Consider the following 24,037-nt stretch of genomic DNA (forward strand, 5'->3'; position numbering starts at 1 on the left):
TCCATGTGGCATAGGAACAACCACAGTGCTGTTAGGGAGGGAACTCCAGGATTTGACCCAGCGACACAGTCGACCAATCTCGGAAAAGGAGAACCAGGAAATGAAATCATGTGCCCTCTTCAATGGAGGCAAGGCCAGCATCTTAAAGTGCTGTGCGTACTCCTGGAGTCCTGCACCAATGGCGTCTCGAATTCCAATGTTGTAGCCAATCAAGATCCTGGTTCCTCAGGAGCAATGGCAAACCTCATGAAGTTCCTTCAAGAATATCATCATGGGGATGAAGTCTCCAAACTAATCCATTAGGAAGAAAATGAAGTGCCCTTGCAGAAGAGCTTTGGAAGCAGGATAAGTTTGCATCCAGTTCAAAAGGTATGTATTACTGATTGTTGCCTCGACATTGCTCCATTATTTACAGGAAACATTTTCAAATATAAACTTTAATCAAACATTTCATTACTGTAATAAGGTTCTGTAGAAGATTGGAATAGAAACATTTACATGAAAGATAGAATGATAGGGAAAAGATGCCTAGAAATGGGAACAGATAACACAGGTACTGGGGCTGAATGGCCTCCTACTCGTGACTTTAAGGAGTGAACCAGGGGAAAGACACCAGAATGACAAGTGGTTGATAGATATCCCATTGTATGCAAGTCTGAGAAATACTGGTGGAGGAAAATGCAGGAGCACGGAGATATATTCATTTTTCACTTTAACTTACAAAACACATCAAGATTGAGAAATATATGCAGTAGCAATAAAAACAATAGATACTTTAAGAAGCTGTAGTGAAGTCTGAAAAGGGCTTGTGATGCAGAGCAGTGGAGCTGAATGATGGGCCGAATGTTCTGATATATAGTTACATGTGGAATATCTCAACTAATAAAGTACTGACATTTGGCATGGGCTCACACCATGATTCGTCACTGAACAAAGATGGAACAACGCACAGCCCAAAATTATTTGAGATTTTAATACAACGAAATGGCAATATTTCAAAATATCACAATCACTTTTTACTCTGCAGGTCACTACGAGATCATTAAATCCCTAACGAACCATCCCTTTTATTCGCTTACTGCTACTAAAATGTTGGTGAAGCAAGAGTAGCTTGCTGTCTGCTGTCGCACCAGGGTTGCTGTTAGTTCTAACTCAACAAGAGACAATACAGGATATCAGCACCGCTCAGATCGATGAACTTGCCAAAGAGGTGAGGAAGGTTCCTGAATTCCTGGTTAAAAGGCACTCAGGTGCTATGGTCGGACAAGGACGCCTCTAATATCATGTCACTTTCATTCATTTCCATCTCTGTGAAAAGCGGGGTGTCTTCAGGAGGAGCTCCGGCATTTGCTAATTTGCCCTGCTGGGGTGAGGTATCAAGGGCCATGATACCACTCTCTTCAAGGGGCTGTCGTTCCAACTCAGTATCACACTCCCTCTCCTCCCAAGAGGGGTAAATCATTTTCCTGATCACTGGTGCCTTCATTGCAGACATGTCGAGCTCATAGCAACCGAGTTTCTCCTTCAACTCCGTCCCTGCAATGCAGTGGTTTGAGGCAATTAAAAAAGTCATTTGGACAGCTCTTTCAAAGAGCCAGTACAGGCACAATAGGCTGAGTGGACTCCTCCTGTTTGCTTTTTGGGGGTTCTACCACTTAAACGGACAGAAAGTAATATATTTTCACCAAGCTTAATTTGAATATTAAACAATGGCATCGCTGAAGGGATCAGATATCGTCAGCTTGGCTGCTGTGTCAGAAATTACAGCTCTTTCTTAGGGAAACTAGGGATGGGCAATAAATAGTGGCCTTGCTGGTAATGTTCACATCTCAAGAGTGAATATGGAATGAGATGGTGCACCAGCAACTATATGCCTTGTTAGGTAAATGATCCCATGACATTATTTGAAGAGCTGCAGATTCTCTCACTGTGTTGGCCAACACTGATCCCTCAACAAATTCCAATTGAATTTATTTGCTTTAAATATCATGAGTCTTGTTTGGCACCAACACCCTCCGATTTCCCCACTAGTGACCCTCACTGATTTTTCCCGTTTAACACATACTTGCCCAATACTGCGTTGTGTTCTTGGAGTTTACCCACAGCTAAGGTAAAACTGGTCTGTGATGTCCTGACTTATTTTCTTCCCCTTAGCTTGCACAGGGCTGCTATATTTGCATCTTCCAGTCCTTTACCACAGGTCCTGTGTCTATAGAAAGGTCACCTTGTCCCCAGGTCCTGTCAGTGGCACAGTGGGTTGTGCTCTCTCTCATGAGTCATAAGGTTGCAGGTTCAAGCTCCATTCTAGAGATCTGAACCTATAATCCAGACTGACACACTCCCAGTGCAGTACCGAGGGAGTGCTGCACTGTCGGAGGTTCTGGAATTCGGATTTGACATTAAACCAACCCATCTGCTCCCCTGGTGGCAGTATTCAAAGAGCAGAGGGGCATTCTCCTCAGTGTCCCACAACCATCACCTGAAACAGATTACCTCGTAATTTATCACATGGTTGCTTGTGAGATCTTGCTGTGCACAAACTGGCTGTCGAGTTTTCTACATTACGACGGTGACTACACTTCAAAGATGAATTGCTTTTAAAGCACTTTGGGACATCCTGAGGTTGTGAAAGGCTCTATTTAAATGTAACTCTTTCCTTTGGAACTTGACATCACTAAGAGAGATCAAGCAACAAAGGGAAAGAAATGCTTTGATTAACTGGTCACAAAAATCTGCTTCTTTATTGGGGCCCATCCAGGCTGCAGTTCAAAACGCTGCACCATCTTTTCCAGGTATATTACAAATAGACCATATTAATAGGTTCTGGGGATTGAGAGAGGAGATGCTGGGAGCCACCTCACAGGTGCCAATCTCTCTGAATCAAGAGCAAAACAAACCTTTATAATGGTTTAAAAAGTCTACAGAAACGCTTTAAGAATGTCGCTCACCAATATAGGCATCTGCATTCCCAATGTACATCTCTATACAATGGCCAAGCATCGTGACTGAAAAGGTATCATCTCTACGAAGACCCAGGGCCTGAAAAACAGAACACAATATCAAACACAAACCATTCAAGCTTCATGGGAAGTGAAAATGCATTCTCTTTTCTTAAAAAAGAGGTAGCTCCAGTAATTAACTGGTTTAAGATGTACGTAGGATTGATGTAATAATGCAGTTATAAACTAGAGAAGGGGGTCACATGTAGTTAAGATAACTACCTTAAACAGGGGTGATATGTGAAGTGATTTCTTTCATGGGATGTGGGTGTCGCTGGCTAAACCAGCATTTATTGCCCATCCCTAATTGCCCTTGAGAAGGTGGTGGTGAGCTGCCTTCTTGAACCGCTGCAGTCCCATGTGGTGTAGGTACACCCACAGTGCTGTTAGGGAGGAAGTTCCAGGATTTTGGCCCAGCGACAGTAAAGGAACAGTGACATAGTTCCAAATCAGGGTGGTGAGAGGCTTGGACGGGAACTGAATATGAGGATTGCAGGATCTTTTGTGATCCTGTACTTTACAATGTTCCAACATTCCTAATACACTGATTGTAAATAGAGGTGTTTGTGTGAAATTCACTGGGACCATGTAAATAAATGAATAATCATCTCCTATCCAGCTTCAATTCCGAGACATATGGCAATGCTCAGATACAGAGTCAAGCTCTCTCGACACTGCCCCAAAATCAGAGCAACTCCAAATGCATTCTGGCCACACCACACCCCCCACCGCCCCCCCCCTCCCCACAATTCACCCCAAACTCATTTCGCAGAGAGAACCCTTTACTACCATCAGACAAAGGAAACTTGCACCTTCTAATGCAGGACTCCACCCAGTTCCCCATTTCAATAACTTTCAAAGCAATGTAAAGAAAACAACATATCAATCTATCATGGACTTTGGAAGCAATTAGAATTATTCAATGTTTGTGTGTTTTATATCCGAAGGTTGTTCAATCAACGGAAAACCATACCGTATGAAAATAGTTGATGGCACTCTCAAAATTGCCCATGAGGCTCATCACATAGCCGATAGCAGAATAGGTGCACGCATTCTGGGGAATGAGAACGAGAGCCTGGTGGTGATAATCTAATGCTTCATCATATTTCCTAAAAGGAAAGTAAGGATTCCATTAGTTATGAAGGGTTTCAGGGCTAAGAACGGCCTTGCTCACACACAATATGCTTCATATGATGCAGAAACTAAAGAGATGTGAGTATCACAGAATCTCACAGCACTGGTGGTCAGTCGGCCCATTGTGCTTGTGCTAACTCTTTGAAAGACCTATCCAATTAATCTCACATCCCTGCTCTTTCCCCAGAGCCCTTTAGTATTCATTTTCAATTATTTATCCAATTCTCCTTTGAAATTTGCTTCCATCGCTCTTTCAGGCAGCACATTCCAGGTTACAAGTTGTGTAAAAAAAAAAAGTCCTCATCTTTCCTCTGGTTGTCAATCATCTTAAATCTGGTTTCTCTGGTTACTGAACCTCCTGCCAGTGGAAACCTCTTTTTTACTTTATCAAATCTCCTCTTAACCTTCTCTGCTCTAAGGAGAACAGTCCCAGCTTCTCCAGTCTCTCTACATTAACTGAAGTCTCTCATTCCTGGTACCATTCCAGTCAATCTCTTCTGCCCCCTCTCCAAGGTCCTACATCCTTATTAATGTGTGCTGCCCAAAATTGGACACCATACTCCTCAAGTGAAAGTCAGGACCATTCTAATATGTCGACTCTGCCGATGTAGCCAATTGTACATTAGTTAAAAATGAAGGAAGTGGTTCAAGTAAATTAATGATATCGTGGTTTAGTTTAGTCATGAGAGAGGGAGATGAAAATACTGTTGCTTTAAACAAAAAGAAATCTATTTTTCTTGCTGAGTGATTTACTGTTTGTCAAAAGAGGCACCATTCCTAAACAGTGTTAGAAAGGTTTCATTGGAAACACCAACGACCCAAATTAACAATAATGGCCCATAATAGTGAAGCACTTGATAAAAGACCAGCTAATTACCAAACTCATCTGAGTGTCTCTTGTCAATTAGAGAAACTCAAATTTACACTGACATTCTTTAGAAGCAACAGGCCTGATTTTACCCAACCCCAACCTTGTGCCTGATGTATGATTTAGAGGGCGGGGGAGAGATGGTTAAAATATAGGCAGTGTGCAAGTCTACACAATCTCGCCTCGCACCATTTCAGCGGGTAGATTCTGGCTATTCTGTGAGCATCTCATTGAGCTTCGAAAGTCGCATGTTTGATGATGTCACACTCTGATGCCATTTTAACATTGCAATGTGCGATTGGTGTCATTGAAGAACAGGCACAGATAATGGCCACAAAGGCAAGTCATTCTTTTTCTTAAATAAAAGACTGGTGACGGGGTAAGAGTGCTCTTGGCGGGTGCCACAAGGACAGCTCAGATTCTGCACTTCCCACTCCCACCTGCAATGGCCCACTCACCCCAACTTACCCAACGTGCCCCCATGGGTTCATTGCCACACTTGCCTGATTCTCACTTGCAGCCCTGTCATCATTGCTGGGCAGGAGTCAGGCCTGGTATACTCAAAGGATCAGGAAGCCCGGGCCAGTCTCTCATGCGCACTGTTAAAATCAGGAATGGCATTTCATACTGCTGTTGTCCAAAGGCAAATTTCCCAAATCTTAACTAATGGGTTCACTGGCCTCTACGTGTTCAGGTCAGTCCCCAACTCCAATTTTGTCCCTACTGAAAACCATCTGCCATTCTTGCTGTGTAACCAGACTAGATCCCCCTCGGCCAGAAAGGGTTAAAACACAGTTCCAGACACACGAATATTGTCCGAGTCCTCGAAGGTTGGGGTGGGGGTTGGGCAGATATCCATATCACAATCTTGTAGCACAGGAGGAGACTCTGCAGTCCACTGTGCTGTCACTCTTTGAAAGAGATTAGGCCCACTCCCCCTGCTTTTTTCCTTTTTAAGTTTATGTCAAGTCCAGTTTGAAAGTTCAAAATATAATGAAAATTCTTCCCCTACTGCTGTAACTCCATGATTAACATATTCTGCATTGCTATGAAGCAAAGGGAATTCAACCACATTCAACCACACAACAGACCATAAGACATAGGAGCAGAAATTAGGCCATTTGGCCCATCGAGTCTGCTCTGCCATTCAATCATGGCTGATAGGTTTCTCAACCCCAATCTCCCGCCTTCTCCCCGTAACCTTTGATCCCCTTACCAATCAAGACCAGTAGAGCAAGTGAGGTAATTTTTAAAAATTCTTTCATGGGATGCTGGTAAGGCCAGCATTTGTTGCCCATCCCTAATTGCCCTTGAACTGAGTGGCTTGGCCAGCCATTTCAGAGGGCAGTTAAGTCACATGTAGACCAAGCCAGGACAGCAGACATCCTTCCCTAAAGGGCATTAATGAACCAGATGGGTTTTTACAACAATCAATAGTAGTTTCATGGTCACATTACTGAGACTAGCTTTATATTCCAGATTTATTAATTGAATTTAAATTCCAACAGCTGCCATGGTGAGTTTTGAACCCATGGACCCAGAGCATTGGTCTGGACCTCTGGATTACTATTCCAGTGACAATGGGGCCGCGCCACCCTTCCTTGTGGTGAGGGCTGACTACCTTTTGGCTAAGATCAACACTTACTTGAGCTTTCTGCATACATGTCCCAGATTATTCATTAATGGTTCCCATTTATCAACAGTTACCTGCAAAACAAAACCAGTCAAACTGTCAGATATTATCCAAAACTCTACAAGTCAGGGTACATGCACACAGATGTGGAGTGAGGAGGCACTGGCCTTGAAATTCCAATCTGGATGCAGCCCAAATCTAATGGGCTGAGGGGGAAAGTGTGCTGTGTGAACTCAGACTTCCATGGTCAGCTCATTAGCATAGCCTCAGTGTAGACTTGAATGCATGGAGGGCGCACATCAATGTTAGCAGCAAATATGTTGTGCGTTAGCCAGATCTAAAGGGATGGGCACCGTCAAGATTCCAGAATTTCTGACCTTTTGCCAAGGTACAATTTATGCAAAAACATTATTCTGAAGTTAGAGCTTGCTCTCAGGTTAAACTCTCTGATCAGTAGTGCGGAGAGACATGGATTAGAGTTCAGACAAAAGCAGAATGGCGCCTCTTGCACCCCAAGCCAACTTAAGGAAGTACAGCGTCAGAGATCCCATCTTTCAGACGAGACATTAAACTGGGGCTCCATCTGCCCTCTCAGGTGGGCATAGAAGATCCTATTGCATTATTCTGAAGACGGGCAGGGAAATTCAACCGGTGTCCTGGCCAATACTTGTCCCTCAACCAACAAGACTAAATAGATTTTCTGGTTATCACAAAGCTGTTTATAGGAGCTTGCTGAACAAATTGGCTGCACCATTTCCTTTAACAGTGAGTACACTTCAAAGGTACTTAAATAGCTACAAAGTATGTTTGAACATCCCAAGGTTTTGGAGGAAGCTATATAAATGCAAGTCTTAATCTTTCTTTTCTCAGCTAATCCAGGGTCAGGACATGGCTAGAAGTCCAGCTGTAGGCTTCCCCGACCAGCTTTGAGAACAAATACATGGTTCAGGAAAGTCTAGCAGTGTAACTAAAGCGTCCATTTTAAGATAGAACCAGCCAGACAGATGAAAGGCTGACCAGAAAAGTGAATATCTAGCTAGCCATAAGGGACAGCGTGGAGTACTAATTATTTTCTTCAAGAGAAAATGAGATCGATGTATTTTAAAATTTATTACTTACGTTATTCTCCTCTACAACATTTTCCTATAACAGTGACTACACTTCATAGGGACTTCATTGGCTCTACAGGGCTTTGAGCTGAGGTTGTGGAAGGCGCTATATAAATTCAATTCCTTTCGTGCTCATTCACTTAACAACAACTTACGTTTATATAGCACCTTGAACATAGTAAAAGGTTTAGCATGGGAATTCTAGAATTTAGGGCCAAGGCAGATGAAGGGAAGATCGTCAATGGCTGAGTGATTAACAACAAGGATGTGTGGGAGGCCAGGATTGGAGGAATGTTGAGGCTTCAAAGGTTTCTAAAATAAGCTCTCTTGTTGATTTACATCTGGCCTTGTCTCACTGAAGTATGAATTCAGTGCATCTCTGGGAATATTGGAGAAGTCTGTATACGAGGTTGGGAACCAGTTTGTATGAATGGGAGTTTTCACATTATTACATGACTAGATATTAGAAAGTAAAGATAAAAACTCGAGCATAAGGGGCATGGGATCCACTTACAGGACAGCTCCTTGTCAGGAATTCAAGAGAATATCTAGGGCAGACTGGAAATCTGTAATGGGGACAATTAGAAGGAATAGGTAGAATAGGTCGACAAAACATCTCTAAGTATCAGAGTGAAACATTAGCAGCTTTTACCCAGAGGATCAAAAGGTAAGATGCAGAAATGAACGGTAATGGGAATTTTAAGGTACAGGTGTGAGTGTTATGCCCAGCACACAACCCCTGCTGAAATAGGGGTCTTGTGGCATATGGTGATTTTGATGAGGATGCCTTTTCACAGTCTAAGACAGTATTGCAGTACACTGTAAAGGAGATGACAATGACTGGCACCATCATTGGCTGTGTCAGCCTCTGCACGGCATGGTAGCTGCCTGTATCATAACAATGGATGTTCCAACTCTGGTAGAAAACTCTTCACAGCGTATCTGCATCAGTCCACAGTCGATGCAGCATCACAGGGTAGGTGTGCCATGGCTTTGCAGATATGCTTGATGGCAGCTTGGTGGTAACAGCAGTGTGCTAGCCGACACAAAGCTTCATTAGAGCCCAAACATCAGCAAGACAAAAGAAAAAAGGGTTAAGAATGGGTAAAACACACTTTGTTTAATATTAGTGTATCCTTTTAACGATCTTCCTTCCAACTGCTGCCAGCAACCCTGGATGACCAGTGGAATGCGGCACAATTAAGAACCATCGTTCCTGAGCATCAGTAGGGGATTGCAGATTGCCCCCCCACCGGCCTTGAATAAAGATCAAAGGGAAGTTCCCGCCCATTTTAAATTGGGTGTGACCAATCTGAAAATGGAGAGCGTTTTAATTCAGCCTTAGCCCATATGTTTTCCAGCATGTTCAATTATAAAGCAAATCCTGACAGGATTCCATTAGAAAAGACTACTTAAACAACTTCCTGAATCACTAACTTGGTAATTATGATTTGAATGCACATGTGAATAAATGTGGAGATTCTCTGAAAGGAGTTCTTGAAAAGAATTCAGATAGAAACCACCAATCACAGAATTAAAATATAAGAATTGCTTTAGTAAGAAGCAATACCTATGGATACTCTCTTTGGCATTGGGAAGTCAAAACATTATTTGAACTTTTAGTAAAAAGTGATGTGATCCTAAAAAGTTTAGCACTGAAATGCTTAACTAAAATTTAATCCTCTGGAACTTGATCTGAACTCTCAGGGATTGAAATATTTTTCCAATTTTGAAGCCAATAATACTAGAACTAAGGAGGAACAACTATCAGGTGAGACTGAACTTACTGGGGCTCTTTTCTCTAGAAAAGATAGGCTGACGGGTACCTAACAGAGATTTGATGGGGTGGATGATGTTTCCACTTGTGGAGGAGACCAAAGCTAGATCCATGAATATAAGACATTCAATAATGAATCTGACAGAATTCAGGAGAAACTTCTTTACCAAGAGAGTGGTACCGCAGGGAGCGGTCTGGGTGAATAGCATTGATATATTTAAAGGGAGAAGCTGGATAAACACGAGAAAGGAATAGAAGGATATGCTGTAGAGGTGGGAGGAGGCTCATGTGCAGCATAAACAGCGACATGGACCAGTTGGGCCTGTTTCTGTGCTGTAAAATCTATGTAGAAAGCACATCCTGATCAGACATGCCATGAGCTAAATGCTGAATAAAGTGTCGTCTATTCTGGTCCAACAACATGTGTTATCCTAGCCTCAGGACAACAGTCCCAGGATCATTTTCATTTCCCATGACAGCTATCCTTGTGGATTTTCCAAAGATTGACAATTGTGTGAAAAAGTAAGACAGCTGTCTGCTGTAGTTTTGGACCCATTTAGAACTGTCTAAGGTAACCTGACATAGAATCAACTCCTCAATTGAAAAGAGATTTACATTCTGTCATTTTGGGGTGAATTCAAGCTGATGTCCAAGAGGTGAAGAGAGGGTAGTTTAACACAGGGACTCTCTAGGTGGGAGTGTGAGGAGGTTTTAATGGGGTCCACCAAATCAACAATTTTCAAGAATAAAATATTTTTACTAATCCCACCTTTTGAGCAGGGTCAACAAAAAAACCAAATATAGCAAGAATGATCACAGCCGATGTCAGTGGTGCCCCACTTATTACTAAGTATGACTTCTTGGAATTGATTGGCTAGATAATTTTTTTTACCTACCCCCAAAAAAAGCCTTCACTGCTGCTCCTCATATGTCCCCCATGCTCCTTCCTGCTTCCTCCACAGCCCCTCGCTGCTTTCTTCACCACTGGTTCCCTTTGCCACTTCTTGCCTATCCCTCACAACCTTTGCCGCCCGCTCCATCTGCTTCTTCTCTCCCCCCACCCACAAACCCTTCTGCAAACCTTCACCTTTACTTTCACTGCTCCCTTCCACTCCCTGCCAGATATTTTGTAAGCAAGCCGGCAGGTGAGGGGTCACAGGAGGGAGTTGTGAAGAAAAATGGTGAAAGGAGCAGCGAGGGTTGGGGGTGGGGATCAAAACAGTGTTGGGTTTCCTTTTCTTTATTGGTTTAAAGCAGGCAGCTGGCCAGGATGTCACTATCAGTGCTGTCACAAGCAGTGACACTACAATCTGCAGGAAGTTGTGGCACAAATAAACACAACCATTTTTATAATGGGGAAGGAAAAAGTTTTCTCAAAAAGCAAAAAGGTCAAGAACCCCCAGTTTATCACATAGCAGGACACAGCTCCCACCAGCAAGAGTTATTTGAATAGCGCATAATACAAAGGCCAAACAGACATAAGCTAGCTTTCCCTTAAATGTCCATGCTATTTGCATCAACCATTTCACATGGTGGCGAGCTCCACATTCTCACCGCTCTCTGGGTAAGGATCTTTCTCCTGAACCCATTATTGGATTTATTAGTGACCATCACTTTGGCTACAGGGTTGGTGCCAGAGGACTGGAGACTTGCAAACGTTTCACCCTTGTCAAAAAATAGCAGTACGGATAAGCCAAATAACTACAGGCCAGTCAGTTCAACCTTGGTCCAAAAACAAAAACTGCTGGAAAAACTCAGCAGGTCTGACAGCAGCTGTGGAGAGAAAGACAGAGTTAACGTTTCAAGTCCAGGTGACTCTTCTTCAGGTCTGATTAATGTCATCGACCTGAAACATTAACCCTGATTTTCCCTCCACTGATGCAGAATATTTCCAGCAGTTTTGACTTTTATTTAAGAAATGTTCTGCCAGGAGTGATAGTATTTCAAGCATGAATATCTTACAGTATGTGTTGCACTAATTCCCACAAGCCTACCCAAAACTTCATTGTAACAAAAACAAACATTTGGCAATGTCCTGTGTGGTAGGAGTGTGTTAATATGTTAGTGACGGTGATGTGGAGATGACTTGCAGAATTGCAACCTGAAAATGAATGGCAAACGTTATGATTAATCATCCAGTGACAGGAAAACTCTGGGCATTTGATGTCACTCCTCTGCACGTTATTAGAACAATAAGCCCACAAGAGATTAAGGGAAAATTATGCTTTGATATTATAAACAGATATCCTCCCTATTTCCCTGAACAAAATCTACGGTGTAGCCACCACAACCTTTCCTGCTGAGAATAGTCTTTTAGTTGCTTGGTAGTAAAGAGCTTAAGCAATGCTGAAAAAAAGAGACATGATATTGAAGCTTTTCTTGCACTCACATCAGGACAGACGCAAGAATTCCAAATTTCAAAGGGAGCAACAATTCATACTACATGAGAAAAGGGTGCCAATTGGCAGTCAAGTCAACTCTGATAGGTTGAGGTATTGCCATGGAGCATGCACTAGGGAATTACTGCTCCACCACCTTGCGTCTGTACTGATGGGCACAGGATGAAAAATTTGAAAGCATGTCTCTTTATTCGGCAATATTGAAATATAGTCTTTAGTTGCCTCAGTCCAACTCCATGGAATTTTGTCAAATCCTCTGCCTCCCTATTTGCTAATCTTTTATACTCAAGGGAATAAAAGCTACAGGGGTTATCTATTGAGGTGCATAGGATGATTGAAGGAGTTCACAGTGTCAATACAGAGAAACTGTTTCCTCGGTGTGGCTGGGGGGGGGGGGGGGGGGGGGGGGGGGGGGATGGGATGGTAATCCAGAACAAAGACTAAAATAAGAGCCAGACCATTCAGAAGTGACATCAAGAAGCCTTCTTCACAAAAGGATGGTGGAATTCTGGAACTCTCACTGCTTTCCCCCCACCACCACCTCCTGCTAATAGCTGTTGAGGCTGGGAATCAAATTGAAAATTTTAGAACTGACATTAATACCTGTTCCCCCAAAAAATCTATCAAAGATTACAGAGTTAAAAGACAGATCAGCTAAATGTTCTAAATGAATGATGGAACAGTCTCCATCTTATATTAGAGTTAAAATGGGAGCCAGCTGCTTTCATCAAAGCAAAAAATGGAAGTTCGAGACATGCTCTAGGCCAGGGCAGATCGATTGATCTGAAAATTAGAAGAAAGCCCATTTATCCCATCTAAGTGCTAATTAAATTATACATGGTCTGGTTGTTGATGCTGGGGCTCAATTCAAAATTTCAAAGCTGAGAATGATAAGTTTTGTTGGGTAAGTTAATTAAGGGTTAAGAAGCCAAGGCAGGAAAATGGAATTAAGATCAGATCAACCATGATCTAATTGAATGGTGGAGCAGGTTTGAGGGGCTGAATGGCCGCTTTCTGTTCCTGGAAGCCTTCAAGCAAGCTTTCAACTACCTCTCATGGCCCCCTTATAAAGGCTCAGTGTCTGCTCCTTCTCTACCGCTGCCTCAAGATCTTATTCAATGTTAACCTGTGCCAAATAATAAGCACAAGATGTTACTGTAACCATACCCCACTGTTCCCCTGATCAAGACAACTTAACTCATACAATTAATCAAATTAATTAATCAGCTCTGCAGAAGCAGAGGTTAATACAGCAGAGATGTCGTCAGTGGATACACCCATTAGTTTAATAATCTCTGATGAGCACAACACATTTCTGTGACAACTATCCAAACAAGTTATAGTTTAAATGAAGCAATCTTAATAAACCAACACAGGTGGCAGTATTCCACAATCTCAAATCAATGAGAACAGGTAATTTAGATGAAATAACTTTGAAATATAAAGATTAGACTTTAGTCTGAGTTCAATGGGGTGGAGAAATACATATTATATGAGTTTTGTGGCAGCTAGTTTAAATATACAACGCTTCACCCACACCCCTCAAAACCTTATTGCTGTGGCAAGAAAGCGCACACAAATCTTTGGTTTTCCCTTCACCATGTCAATGATCACATTTATTTGGTTAGAATGACAGCCTGCGAGCAAAAGGAATAAACCAGATCAGGAGAAGGGAAGGGAAGGGAAGGGGGGAGGGAAGGAAGGGAGGGGAGGGAAGGAAGGGAGGGGAGGGAAGGAAGGGAGGGAGGGGGGAGGGGAGGGAACGAGGAAAGAAGCAGGGGAGAGGAACGAGGAAAGAAGCAGGGGAGGGGAACGAGGGAAGAAGGAGGGGAGGGGAACGAGGGAAGAAGGAGGGGAGGGGAACGAGGTTAGAAGGAGGGGAGGGGAACGAGGGAAGAAGGAGGGGAGGGGAACGAGGGAAGGAGGAGGGGAGGGGAACGAGGGAAGGAGGAGGGGAGGGGAACGAGGGAAGGAGGAGGGGAGGGGAACGAGGGAAGGAGGAGGGGAGGGGAACGAGGGAAGGAGGAGGGGAGGGGAACGAGGGAAGGAGGAGGGGAGGGGAACGAGGGAAGAAGGAGGGGAGGGGAATGAGGGAAGAAGGAGGGGAGGGGACGAGGGAAGAAGGAGGGGAGGGGACGAGGGAAGAAGGAGGGGAGGGGACGAGGGAAGAAGGAGGGGAGGGGACGAGGGAAGAAGGAGGGGAGCGGACGAGGGAAGAAGGAGGGGAGGGGACGAGGGAAGAAAGAGGGGAGGGGACGAGGGAAGAAGGAGGGGAGGGGACGAGGGAAGAAGGAGGGGAGGGGATGAGGGGAGGGGATGAGGGGAGGGGAGGGGATGAGGGGAGGGGATGAGGGGAGGCGAGGCGAGGGAGAAAGAAAGATTATATTTCAGATCTGCCATGTACAATAAATTTGCTTTGAAGTGCAGTCACAGTCCTGTAGCTGCCTCGTATTCAAAAGTTCAACATCATCCTGAAGTAATATGGTTTAAATGTTTTTTAAATTGCAATTTTAAAAATTCTTTCACAGGATGTGGACATCGCTGGCTCAGTTAGTGCTTATTGCCCATCCCTAATTGCCCTTGAGAAGGTGGTGGTGAGCTGCCTTCTCGAGCTGCTGCAGTCCATGTGGTGTAGGCACACCCACTGTGCTGTTAGGAAGGGAGTTCCAGGATTTTGACCCAGTGACAGTGAAGGAACAGCGATATATTTCCAAGTCAGGATGGTGTGTGGCTCAGAGGGGAACTTACAGGTGGTGGTGTTCCCCATGTGTCTGCTACCCTCATCCTTCTAGGTGGTAGAGGTCAGGGGTTTGGAAGGTGCTGTCTAAGGAGCCTTGGTGAGTTGCAGCAGTGCATCTTGTAGATGGTACACACTGCTGCTACTGTGCATCAGTGATGGATGGTGGTGGTGGCAGTGCTGATCAAGTGGGCTGCCTTGTCCTGAATGGTGCTGAGTTTGAGTGTTGCGGGGGCTGCACTCAATCAGGCAAGTGGGGAGTATTCCATCAGACTCCTGACTTGTGCCTTGTAGGTTGTGGACAGGCTTTGGGGAGACAGAATTCCCAGTCTTTGACCTGCTCTTGTAGCTACAGTATTAATATGGCTGGTCTAATTAAGTTTCTGGTCAACAGGAACCCCCAGGATGTTAACAGTGGGATTCAGTGATTGTAATGCCATTGAATGTCAAAGGAAGATGGTTAGCTTCTCTGTTGTTGGAGATGGTCATTCCCTGGCACTTGTGTGGCACGAACGTTACTTGCCACAAGACTGAATGTTGTCCAGGTCTTGTTGCATGTGGACGTGGGCTGTTTCAGTATCTGAGTCGTGAATGGTGCTGAACATTGTGCAATCATCAGTGACCATCCCCAATTCTGACCTTATGATGGAGGGAAGATCATTAATGAAGCTGGAGGTGGTTGGGCCTAGGACACTACCCTGAGAAATCTCTGCAGTGATGTCCTGGGACTGAGATGATTGATCTCCAACAACCACAAATCTTGTGCTAGGTATGCTTCCAACCAGCGGAGAGTTTCTCCCCGATTCCCATTGACTTCAGTTTTGCGAGGGCTCCTTGATGCTACACTCGGTCAAATGCTGCCTTGATGTCAAGGACAGTCACTCTCAGCTCATCTCTTGAGTTTAGCTCTTTTGACAATGTTTAGACCAAGGCTGTAATGAGGTCAGGAGCTGAGTGGCCCTGACAGAACCTAAACTGAGCCAAGGTTGTTGCTAAATAAGTGCACTATCGCTTCCATCACTTTGCTGATGATGGAGAGTAGACTGATGGGGTGGTAATTGGCTGGGTTAGATTTGCCCTGTTTTTGTGGACAGGCCACAGCTGGGCAATTTCCACATGGTCGGGTGGATGCTAATCTTAAAGCTGTACTGGAACAGCTTGGCTAGGAGCGTGTCTAGTTCTGGAGCACAAATCTTCAGTACTATTGCTGTAATGTTGTCAGGGCTCATAGCCTTTGCAGTATCCAGTGCCTTCAGCCTTTTCTTGATATCACATGAATCAATCGGCTAAAGGTTGGCATCTATGATGATGGGGACCTTTGGAGGAGACCGAGATGGATCATCATATAAATATATTATTTATACGTTTTCGGTATGGGTGTGACACCTGTATTCTATACCCACACGCTTCAGTCACTTCGAAATGAATGCAGTTCAAAGGCAGACTTATCAAACATTCAGACTGACACACTGCTCTGCCTAGGCAGAACAATGCATCAGCACAGCCATTTACACAAATCGCGACACAGTCACTTGGTCTGACTTGGTGAGACACACCGAAATCCAGCTTGTGAAAGTTCTTTTTATTTGGAAACAGAAAATATACACTTTACCTCATTTCCAATTGCTCTCACTTTATCTAGTGCGTCCAGAAAATACTTCTCTGCAGCCTTCCAGCTGAAACAAAATTATTTAAACTAATTTCAGCGGACAAGTTAGAAGCCAACTGTGGATTCAGTAACAAAAACAAAAACTGCTGGAAAAACTCAGCAGGTCTGACAGCATCTGTGGAGAGGAAGACAGAGTTAACGTTTCGAGTCCGTATGACTCTTCTTTAGAACTCGCAGTGGGTTCGGAACCTCTGGCATGACAAATCTTTTTATCTCATCATTATTATGTTAAAGACCTTATTTTTGCAAATGTTTTCTCTATTAATCACTTGATTTCTCTATTGCCTGTCACATTTTTTGTGAAAATTCCCACCCCCCCACCACCCTATTATGTCTTAAAGAATTTGTTTAGCTTCTGTCAATGTATCATGCTGCAATACACAATCTGACTACCGGGTACCAATTTTATAGAATCATACAACACAGAAGCAGGCCATTCAGCCCTTGATGCCTGTGCTGGTTCTCTGAAAGGGCAATTCAATTAGTCCCACTCCTTCCAAATTTTTCTTTCCTAAATAGTTATCCAAATCCCATCTGAAATCCCCTGAACTGTTGTTGTCTCAGGCAGTCCCTCGGGATTGATGGGTTAGGAGATAGCTGATAAGTCTAATGCACATGCTGTGTTCTGCCATCTTCCTGGAAAAGCAAGTGAATTTACAACTCAAATTTCAAATTTAAATGTTTGTTTTTGATTTAAACTTGTGCAACTTAATTCTGTGTCTTACACCTCCCTGCTCCTATTTCACCTCACTGCTGCTCCACCTTCCTCTGTCTTTTCCTCATTCTCTTTCACTGTAGCAGGTTCTCTCAGTGACAGGAGAATGAAATTACAGCAGTTTCAATTAGAAAATGTGAACAAATCAATATTGAATTACTAAATATTTACAGCACAGAAATAGGTCATTCAATCTAATTGCTCAATATTTGGGTTTATGCTCTACACAAGCCTCCTCCCACCCCACCAACATATCTTTCTACTTCTTTCTCCCTCAGTACTTATCTAGCTTCCTCTTAAATGCATCTATGCTATTTGCCTCAACCACTCCCTACACAGAGAATTCTGCATTCTAACCATTCTCGCCTGAATTCCCTATTGGGTTTATTCGGGACTATCTTATATTGCTATCCCTCAGTTTTGGATTCCCTACATTAAGTGTCCATGGCGCAGTTTACCTCAGTGCCTAATCTTGCTTCACCTGATAACTACATGAGTGTTCAACTCTGTACAGAACAATACAGGAGATTGACTTGTATTTCGTGTTTTCAGTTCAAGTAACAAGAAGCCTACCAACAAGGACACTTATATAATCACCTATCAGTTCATAAACTTTACAACGCAAGTCCATTTGGCCCATCGTGCCTGTGCTGGCTCTCTGAAAGAGCTGTCCAATTAGTCCCATTCACCCTGCTCTTTCCTCATAGCCCTGCAAATTTTTCCTTTTGTGGGATTTACCAGATTCCTTTTTGAAAGTCTTTTTGTCATTGCATGTAGACATCGTGGCAAGGCCAACATTTGATGCTCAACCTTAATTGCTCTTGAGAAGATGGTTGTGAGCTGCCTTCTTGAGCTGCAAATTACTGAATTTGTTTCCAATGCCCTTTCAGGCAGCACACTCCAGATCATCATAACTCGCTGCGTTAAAAAAAATGCTCATCATCCCTTTAATTCTTTTATTAACTGTAAGTGGCAATGCATATGGATATATAATAAGTTAGGTTTTTGACCTCGCTTGGGTTCCAGGCCTGTCTTGTGTTTCCCATGAACAAATGTTTGATAATTTTTCATGATCTGTGGGTGTTAGGCATTAATACAGCCACCAAGTGTGACAAAAAAAGATAAAAGGATGAGAGGTATTTAGCGTGGAATGGCGTGAGAGAGAGAGAGCGAGAGAGAGACATAGCCAGTGTGACACACAGTTTGTGAGAAAAAGAGAAAGTATGAGAGTGATAGAGACTTGGATACCCAGACAGCATGCACAAAATAGAAAGCAGCCATTTGACTTGTGGTGTCTATGTTGGTGCCTGAACTCAACTCTACGAATTTCATTTCCCCGACTAGGAATTCTAAAATATTTTAAAAACTCTCCTGTATGGCAGCGAAATAAACATTTCTTTAAAATCCACACATTCTCTCTACTTGATCACCCTGAATTTCTGAAAGAATTCGATTTAATGAAGCTTGATTTACTGTGTAATTTGTAAGCTGACGTGTATGTACAGTGGGAAATTTTCACCTACTTACTCTGCATTTTGAAAAGCCACCACTCCCATCTCATGAAGGACAAACGGGTCCTCGGGTGCCGTACTCAAAGCTTGACTGAAAAATCTCTCTGCCAGTTTGGAATTGTTGGTTAGTCCATACTCGAGTCCGATATACAACATTGGTAAGTGACACCTGCGGCCAACAGAATGCAAAATCTCTGTAACACTGCAATCCTCTGAAGGTATAAATAAAATCAAAACCAGTGAATACAAAACAGCATTATAAACCTTGCACAGAAATACCTACAAACCAAACCTTGCTTTGTCCACACAAAAACTGACCCATGGCCACACAGATTTTTTTGGAATTAACTTGAACTTCATTTTTTTAAAAATATTAGACAAATGTTAACTCAAATCAATTGGTTTAACCCATGTCATAAAGAGGAAAAGAGGTGAGGCCCAACACACAAAGTTTCAGAAGATAGGTAAAAGATTAAAGAACAAGGCCTCAAAGGTGGTATCCTCCGAGTTACTCCCAATGCCATGTGCTGGTATGTACAGAAACAGGAAGATAGTACAGATGAACTTGTAGCTGGAGAGATGGTGCAGGAGGGAGTGCCTCAGACTTTGGGGTCACTGGGACCTGTTCAACCAGATGGGTTGCACCTAATGCCTTGGGAGGGGGTGCGGTGCAGTTAAACTAATTTGACAAGGGGAGGGGTACCAGTATGCAGAAGAAAGGAGAGGCAAGGTGCATCAAAAAGAGGGATCAAACAGCAACAAAGCTGGAATTAAGATAGAAGGAAAAAGCAAAGCCATCTAGCATGGTGCTGGAAGGCACATGCCTCAATGTGAGGATGAATTTGACCAGCTACAGGCACAAGTTACCATAAGGGGGTTATGATATAATGGCTGTAACAGAGATCTGGCTTAAACATGGGCAGGAAAGGTAACTGAACATTCCTGGTTAGAATGTATTCAGGTCAGATAGGGAAGCGGAAAAGAAAACAGAGGAAGGGGACAGGGCTGAGGTGTGCATGGCTGTATTGATCAGGATAATATTACAGTTTTACCCAGGAACAATATACCAGAGGGTTCAGAGATGGAATCTATTTGGATAGAGTTAAGGAACAGAAAATAATCTGTTACATTACTAGGTGTTACTATAGAGAGAGGAAGAAGAGAAGCAAACCTTTCACAAATTGCAGATAAATGTTATAATAATGAGGTGGTAGTAGGAAGAAACTTCAATTATGCTATTATAGACTGGGTGGGGCAAAACAGAGTAAAAGGTGGGTAAGGTGAGGAACTCTTAAAATATGGACAAGAATTTCCTTAATGAGTGGGCCAACAAGGAAGCAAGCAATGCTGGATCTAGACCAGGGTGGGTTGTAATAGGAAAACACCTTGCTGACACTGATCGTAACACTTAACATAAGTGTTATGCTTATGCTTAACATAATTATGAAAATGGACAAAGCAAAATTAGCAGTGAAAATACTCAATGGCAAGAGAGCCAGTTTCTGTGGGAGAGCATACATGCAAATCTTTGAAGGTGGCAGAGCAAATTGATAAAAACAAAAAACTGCAGATGCTGGAAATCCAAACAAAAACAGAATTACCTGGAAAAACTCAGCAGGTCTGGCAGCATCGGCGGAGAAGAAAAGAGTTGACGTTTCGAGTCCTCATGACCCTTCCACAGATCTGTGGAAGGTTCATGAGGACTCGAAACATCAACTCTTCTCTTCTCCGCCGATGCTGCCAGACCTGCTGAGTTTTTCTGAGCAAATTGATAAGTTGATTATAACTAGGGGCACGGAATACAAAAGCAAAGAACTTTTGCAAAGCCGTTACAAATCACTAGTTAGGCATCAGCTTGAATATTGTGGCCAGTTCTGGACACCACACTTTAAGAAGAATGTCAAGGCCTTGGAGAGGGTACAGAGGAGATTGACCAGAAAAATACCAAGGATGAGGGAGTTCAGTTAAATAGAGAGGCTGGAAAAACTTGCGGTTGTTCTCCTTACAGTAGAGATGGTTATTGGAAGATTTGGTAGAGGTGTTCAAAATTATGAATGATTTTGATAGAGTAAATTAGGAGAAACTGTTTTCTGACAAATGGGTCATTAACTAGAGTCATGGATCTAGCTATTTTGCCAAGTGGTTTTAGAGGGGAAATGAGGATAAATTTCTTCACACCACCTGAAAGGACGGTGGAATCAGGTTCCTCAGGAATGTTAAAAGGAAATGGGAGATGTATTTGAAGAGGAATAATTTGCAGGATTATGGGGGAAAAAGCTGGACGTGGGACTAAATTGGACAGCTCTTCATGGGCAGAATTTCCTCCCTCTGTTCTGTGAGATTCTATAATTCTACATCATTTACTTTAAAATGTGTCCAGGTTTGGCTGGGCCATGTATATCCTGCCTGTGGACACGATAAGAAGACGACTTTTAAATATCCTGACCCTGAATAAATGTATAAAAATGTAGATGAGTAGCATTTCAGGGCAGGCTGGGGGTATAACTGCAAGGAAATGATCCAGGACTTGAGAACTGAACAAACTTGATTTTGTTTAGAGCCTCATCTCATCCTGGGAATTTCCCAAAGCACTTTGATTATTTTGAAGTGTGCTACATTTGCAATGCTGACCACTTGCAGACTTCCCACTCCGACTCAAACTGGTGTCACAAGATATTTTACACCAAAACAGGTAGACAGAGACTCTGTTTAATATCTCATCTGGCACCCTGGCTCTCAGGCACCCTCCAACAGTGCAGCGCTCCCTCAGTACCACACCAAAGTGTCAGCTCAAACTGCATACTCAAACCCTGGAGTGGAGCTTGTATCCATACCTTCGGGCTTGGAGGAAAAAGTGCTCCCAACTCAGCCAAGCTGACACTGGTTGGAAGATTGGAAATGGATGGTAGTTGGAAAAATACATGTGTGAAGAGTAGGCTTGTTATTTCAAAAAAAGGGGTGTTGACATCAGGTTTGAAGACCATGTTGGCAGATTATGGCAGCGAGCAAGGTTTGAAACAAAGCACTTGATGGCAAAAAACCAAAAATACTGAGATAAAAACAAAAAAACTGCGGATGCTGGAAATCCAAAACAAAAAAACTGCGGATGCTGGAAATCCAAAACACAGAGATAAAAACAAAAAAACTGCGGATGGTGCTGCTTCATGCTCTCTTAACATTCCTTGTTGCAGTCCTACTCCGGCCCCCTTCCACAACTCTTTCTCCGGTACATCGATGATTATTTCGGTGCTGCTTCATGCTCTCGTCAGGACTTGGAAAAATTTATTAATTTTGCTTCCAATCTCCACCCCTCCATCATTTTCACGTGGTCCATCTCTGACACTTCCCTTCCCTTCCTTGACCTCTCTGTCTCAATCTCTGGTGATAGACTGTCCACCAATATCCATTACAAACCCACCGACACCCACAGCTATCTCGACTACAGCTCCTCACACCCCACTTCCTGTAAGGACTCCATCCCATTCTCTCAGTTCCTTCGCCTCCGTCGCATCTGTTCCGATGATGCTACATTCAAAAACAGTTCCTCTGACATGTCCTCCTTCTTCCTTAACCGAGGTTTTCCACCCACGGTCGTTGACAGGGCCCTCAACCGTGTCCGGCCCATCTCCCGCGCATCCGCCCTCACTCCTTCTCCTCCCTCCCAGAAACATGATAGGGTCCCCCTTGTCCTCACTTATCACCCCACCAGCCTCCGCATTCAAAGGATCATCCTCCGCCATTTCCGCCAACTCCAGCATGATGCCACTACCAAACACATCTTCCCTTCACCCCCCTTATCGGCATTCCATAGGGATCGCTCCCTCCGGGACACCCTGGTCCACTCCTCCATCACCCCCTACTCCTCAACCCCCTCCTATGGCACAACCCCTTGCCCACGCAAAAGATGCAACACCTGCCCCTTCACTTCCTCTCTCCTCACCGTCCAAGGACCCAAACACTCCTTTCAAGTGAAGCAGCATTTCACTTGCATTTCCCCCAACTTAGTCTACTGCATTCGTTGCTCCCAATGTGGTCTCCTCTACATTGGAGAGACCAAACGTAAACTGGGCGACCGCTTTGCAGAACACCTGCGGTCTGTCCGCAAGAATGACCCAAACCTCCCTGTCGCTTGCCATTTTAACACTCCACCCTGCTCTCTTGCCCACATGTCTGTCCTTGGCTTGCTGCATTGTTCCAGTGAAGCCCAACGCAAACTGGAGGAACAACACCTCATCTTCCGACTAGGGACTTTACAGCCTTCCGGACTGAATATTGAATTCAACAACTTTAGGTCGTGAGTCCCCTCCCCCATCCCCACCCCCTTTCTGTTTCCCCCTTCTCTTTTTTTTTTTTCCCAATAAATTATAAAGATTTTCCTTTTCCCACCTATTTCCATTATATAAAATAAAAAAAAAAACCCACTAGAGCTATACCTTGAGTGCCCTACCATCCATTCTTAATTAGCACATTCGTTTAGATAATATCACCAACTTTATCTTTAACACCTATGTGTTCTATTGTACTATTGTTGTTGACATCTTTTGATATTCTGCTTCTATCACTGCTTGTTTGTCGCTACAACCACACCAACCCCCTCCACCTCTCTGTCTCTCTATCTCTCCGCCCCCCACACACACACCTTAAACCAGCTTATATTTCAGCTCTTTCCTGGACTCGAACTCAAGTTCTGTCGAAGGGTCATGAGGACTCGAAACGTCAACTCTTTTCTTCTCCGCCGATGCTGCCAGACCTGCTGAGTTTTTCCAGGTAATTCTGTTTTTGTTTTTAACCAAAAATACTGCTCGTTTGAAATCAAAAAATCTGATGGAGATCACCAGCAAGTTGAACAATCTAACTGGTGTTAAAACATTTACTGAGGTTTGATGATTCCAATGGACAGCCAACACTTACCCTTTCATTAGCTGTGCAGCTGTGAAATAGGCAGCCATGGCCTGGTCATGTTCTCCTTCCACTGCAAAGGAATGGCCATAGGCGATCCATGCTGGCCCATAGGTTCGCTCAAGGGTGGTGGCTTTACTGAAGGGTTAGAACAACTCCGATTAGAAAAACAAGCCAATGGGGTCCCATTTAACAGCGATTGCTGTAAACGTCATAAGTGAATTGGGGCTTAGATTAGGAAACAAATTTAACTCCAGAGGAACAGGGGATTGGTTCCAAGAATAGTTTTTAAATATAAAAGGGTTAACGAATAGGATCATTCTTCAGAAAGCCAGCACACAACTTCTACTCTGCAAAATTCTAACAAGTTCAAACAGTCAATAGCTTCAAGTCATTGCATGTCCCATGTATGAAATAGGAAGAGGCTATTTGGCTCCTCGAGCTTGTCCCACCATTCACTTAGATTATAGCTGATCAATACCTCATTCTATCACCTGCATTGTACTCATATCCCTTGATAGCCTTGCCCAACAAACATCTGTCAAACTTGGGTGTTGAAAATGTGTCTCTGATGTGTACTTTTGCTC

General features: G+C 43.5%; 1 protein-coding gene across 1 annotated transcript in view; it reads right to left on the reverse strand.

Annotated features, from left to right (window-relative positions):
* Positions 1-958: 958 nt before the first annotated feature.
* The window catches only part of cdc16 (cell division cycle 16 homolog (S. cerevisiae)), a 44,020-nt gene continuing 20,941 nt past the window's right edge, over positions 959-24,037 (reverse strand). The window contains exons 12-18 of the mRNA XM_041198487.1: positions 23,463-23,588; positions 18,568-18,720; positions 16,269-16,332; positions 6,647-6,708; positions 3,973-4,108; positions 2,949-3,039; positions 959-1,536 (exon numbers count right to left, since the gene is read on the reverse strand). Of these exons, the coding sequence (XP_041054421.1) occupies positions 1,247-1,536; positions 2,949-3,039; positions 3,973-4,108; positions 6,647-6,708; positions 16,269-16,332; positions 18,568-18,720; positions 23,463-23,588 (922 nt within the window). The 3' untranslated portion in view covers positions 959-1,246. The remainder of the gene's footprint in view (positions 1,537-2,948; positions 3,040-3,972; positions 4,109-6,646; positions 6,709-16,268; positions 16,333-18,567; positions 18,721-23,462; positions 23,589-24,037) is intronic.

This window comes from Carcharodon carcharias, chromosome 11 (genome assembly GCF_017639515.1).
Source record: "Carcharodon carcharias isolate sCarCar2 chromosome 11, sCarCar2.pri, whole genome shotgun sequence".
NCBI lineage: Eukaryota > Metazoa > Chordata > Chondrichthyes > Lamniformes > Lamnidae > Carcharodon > Carcharodon carcharias.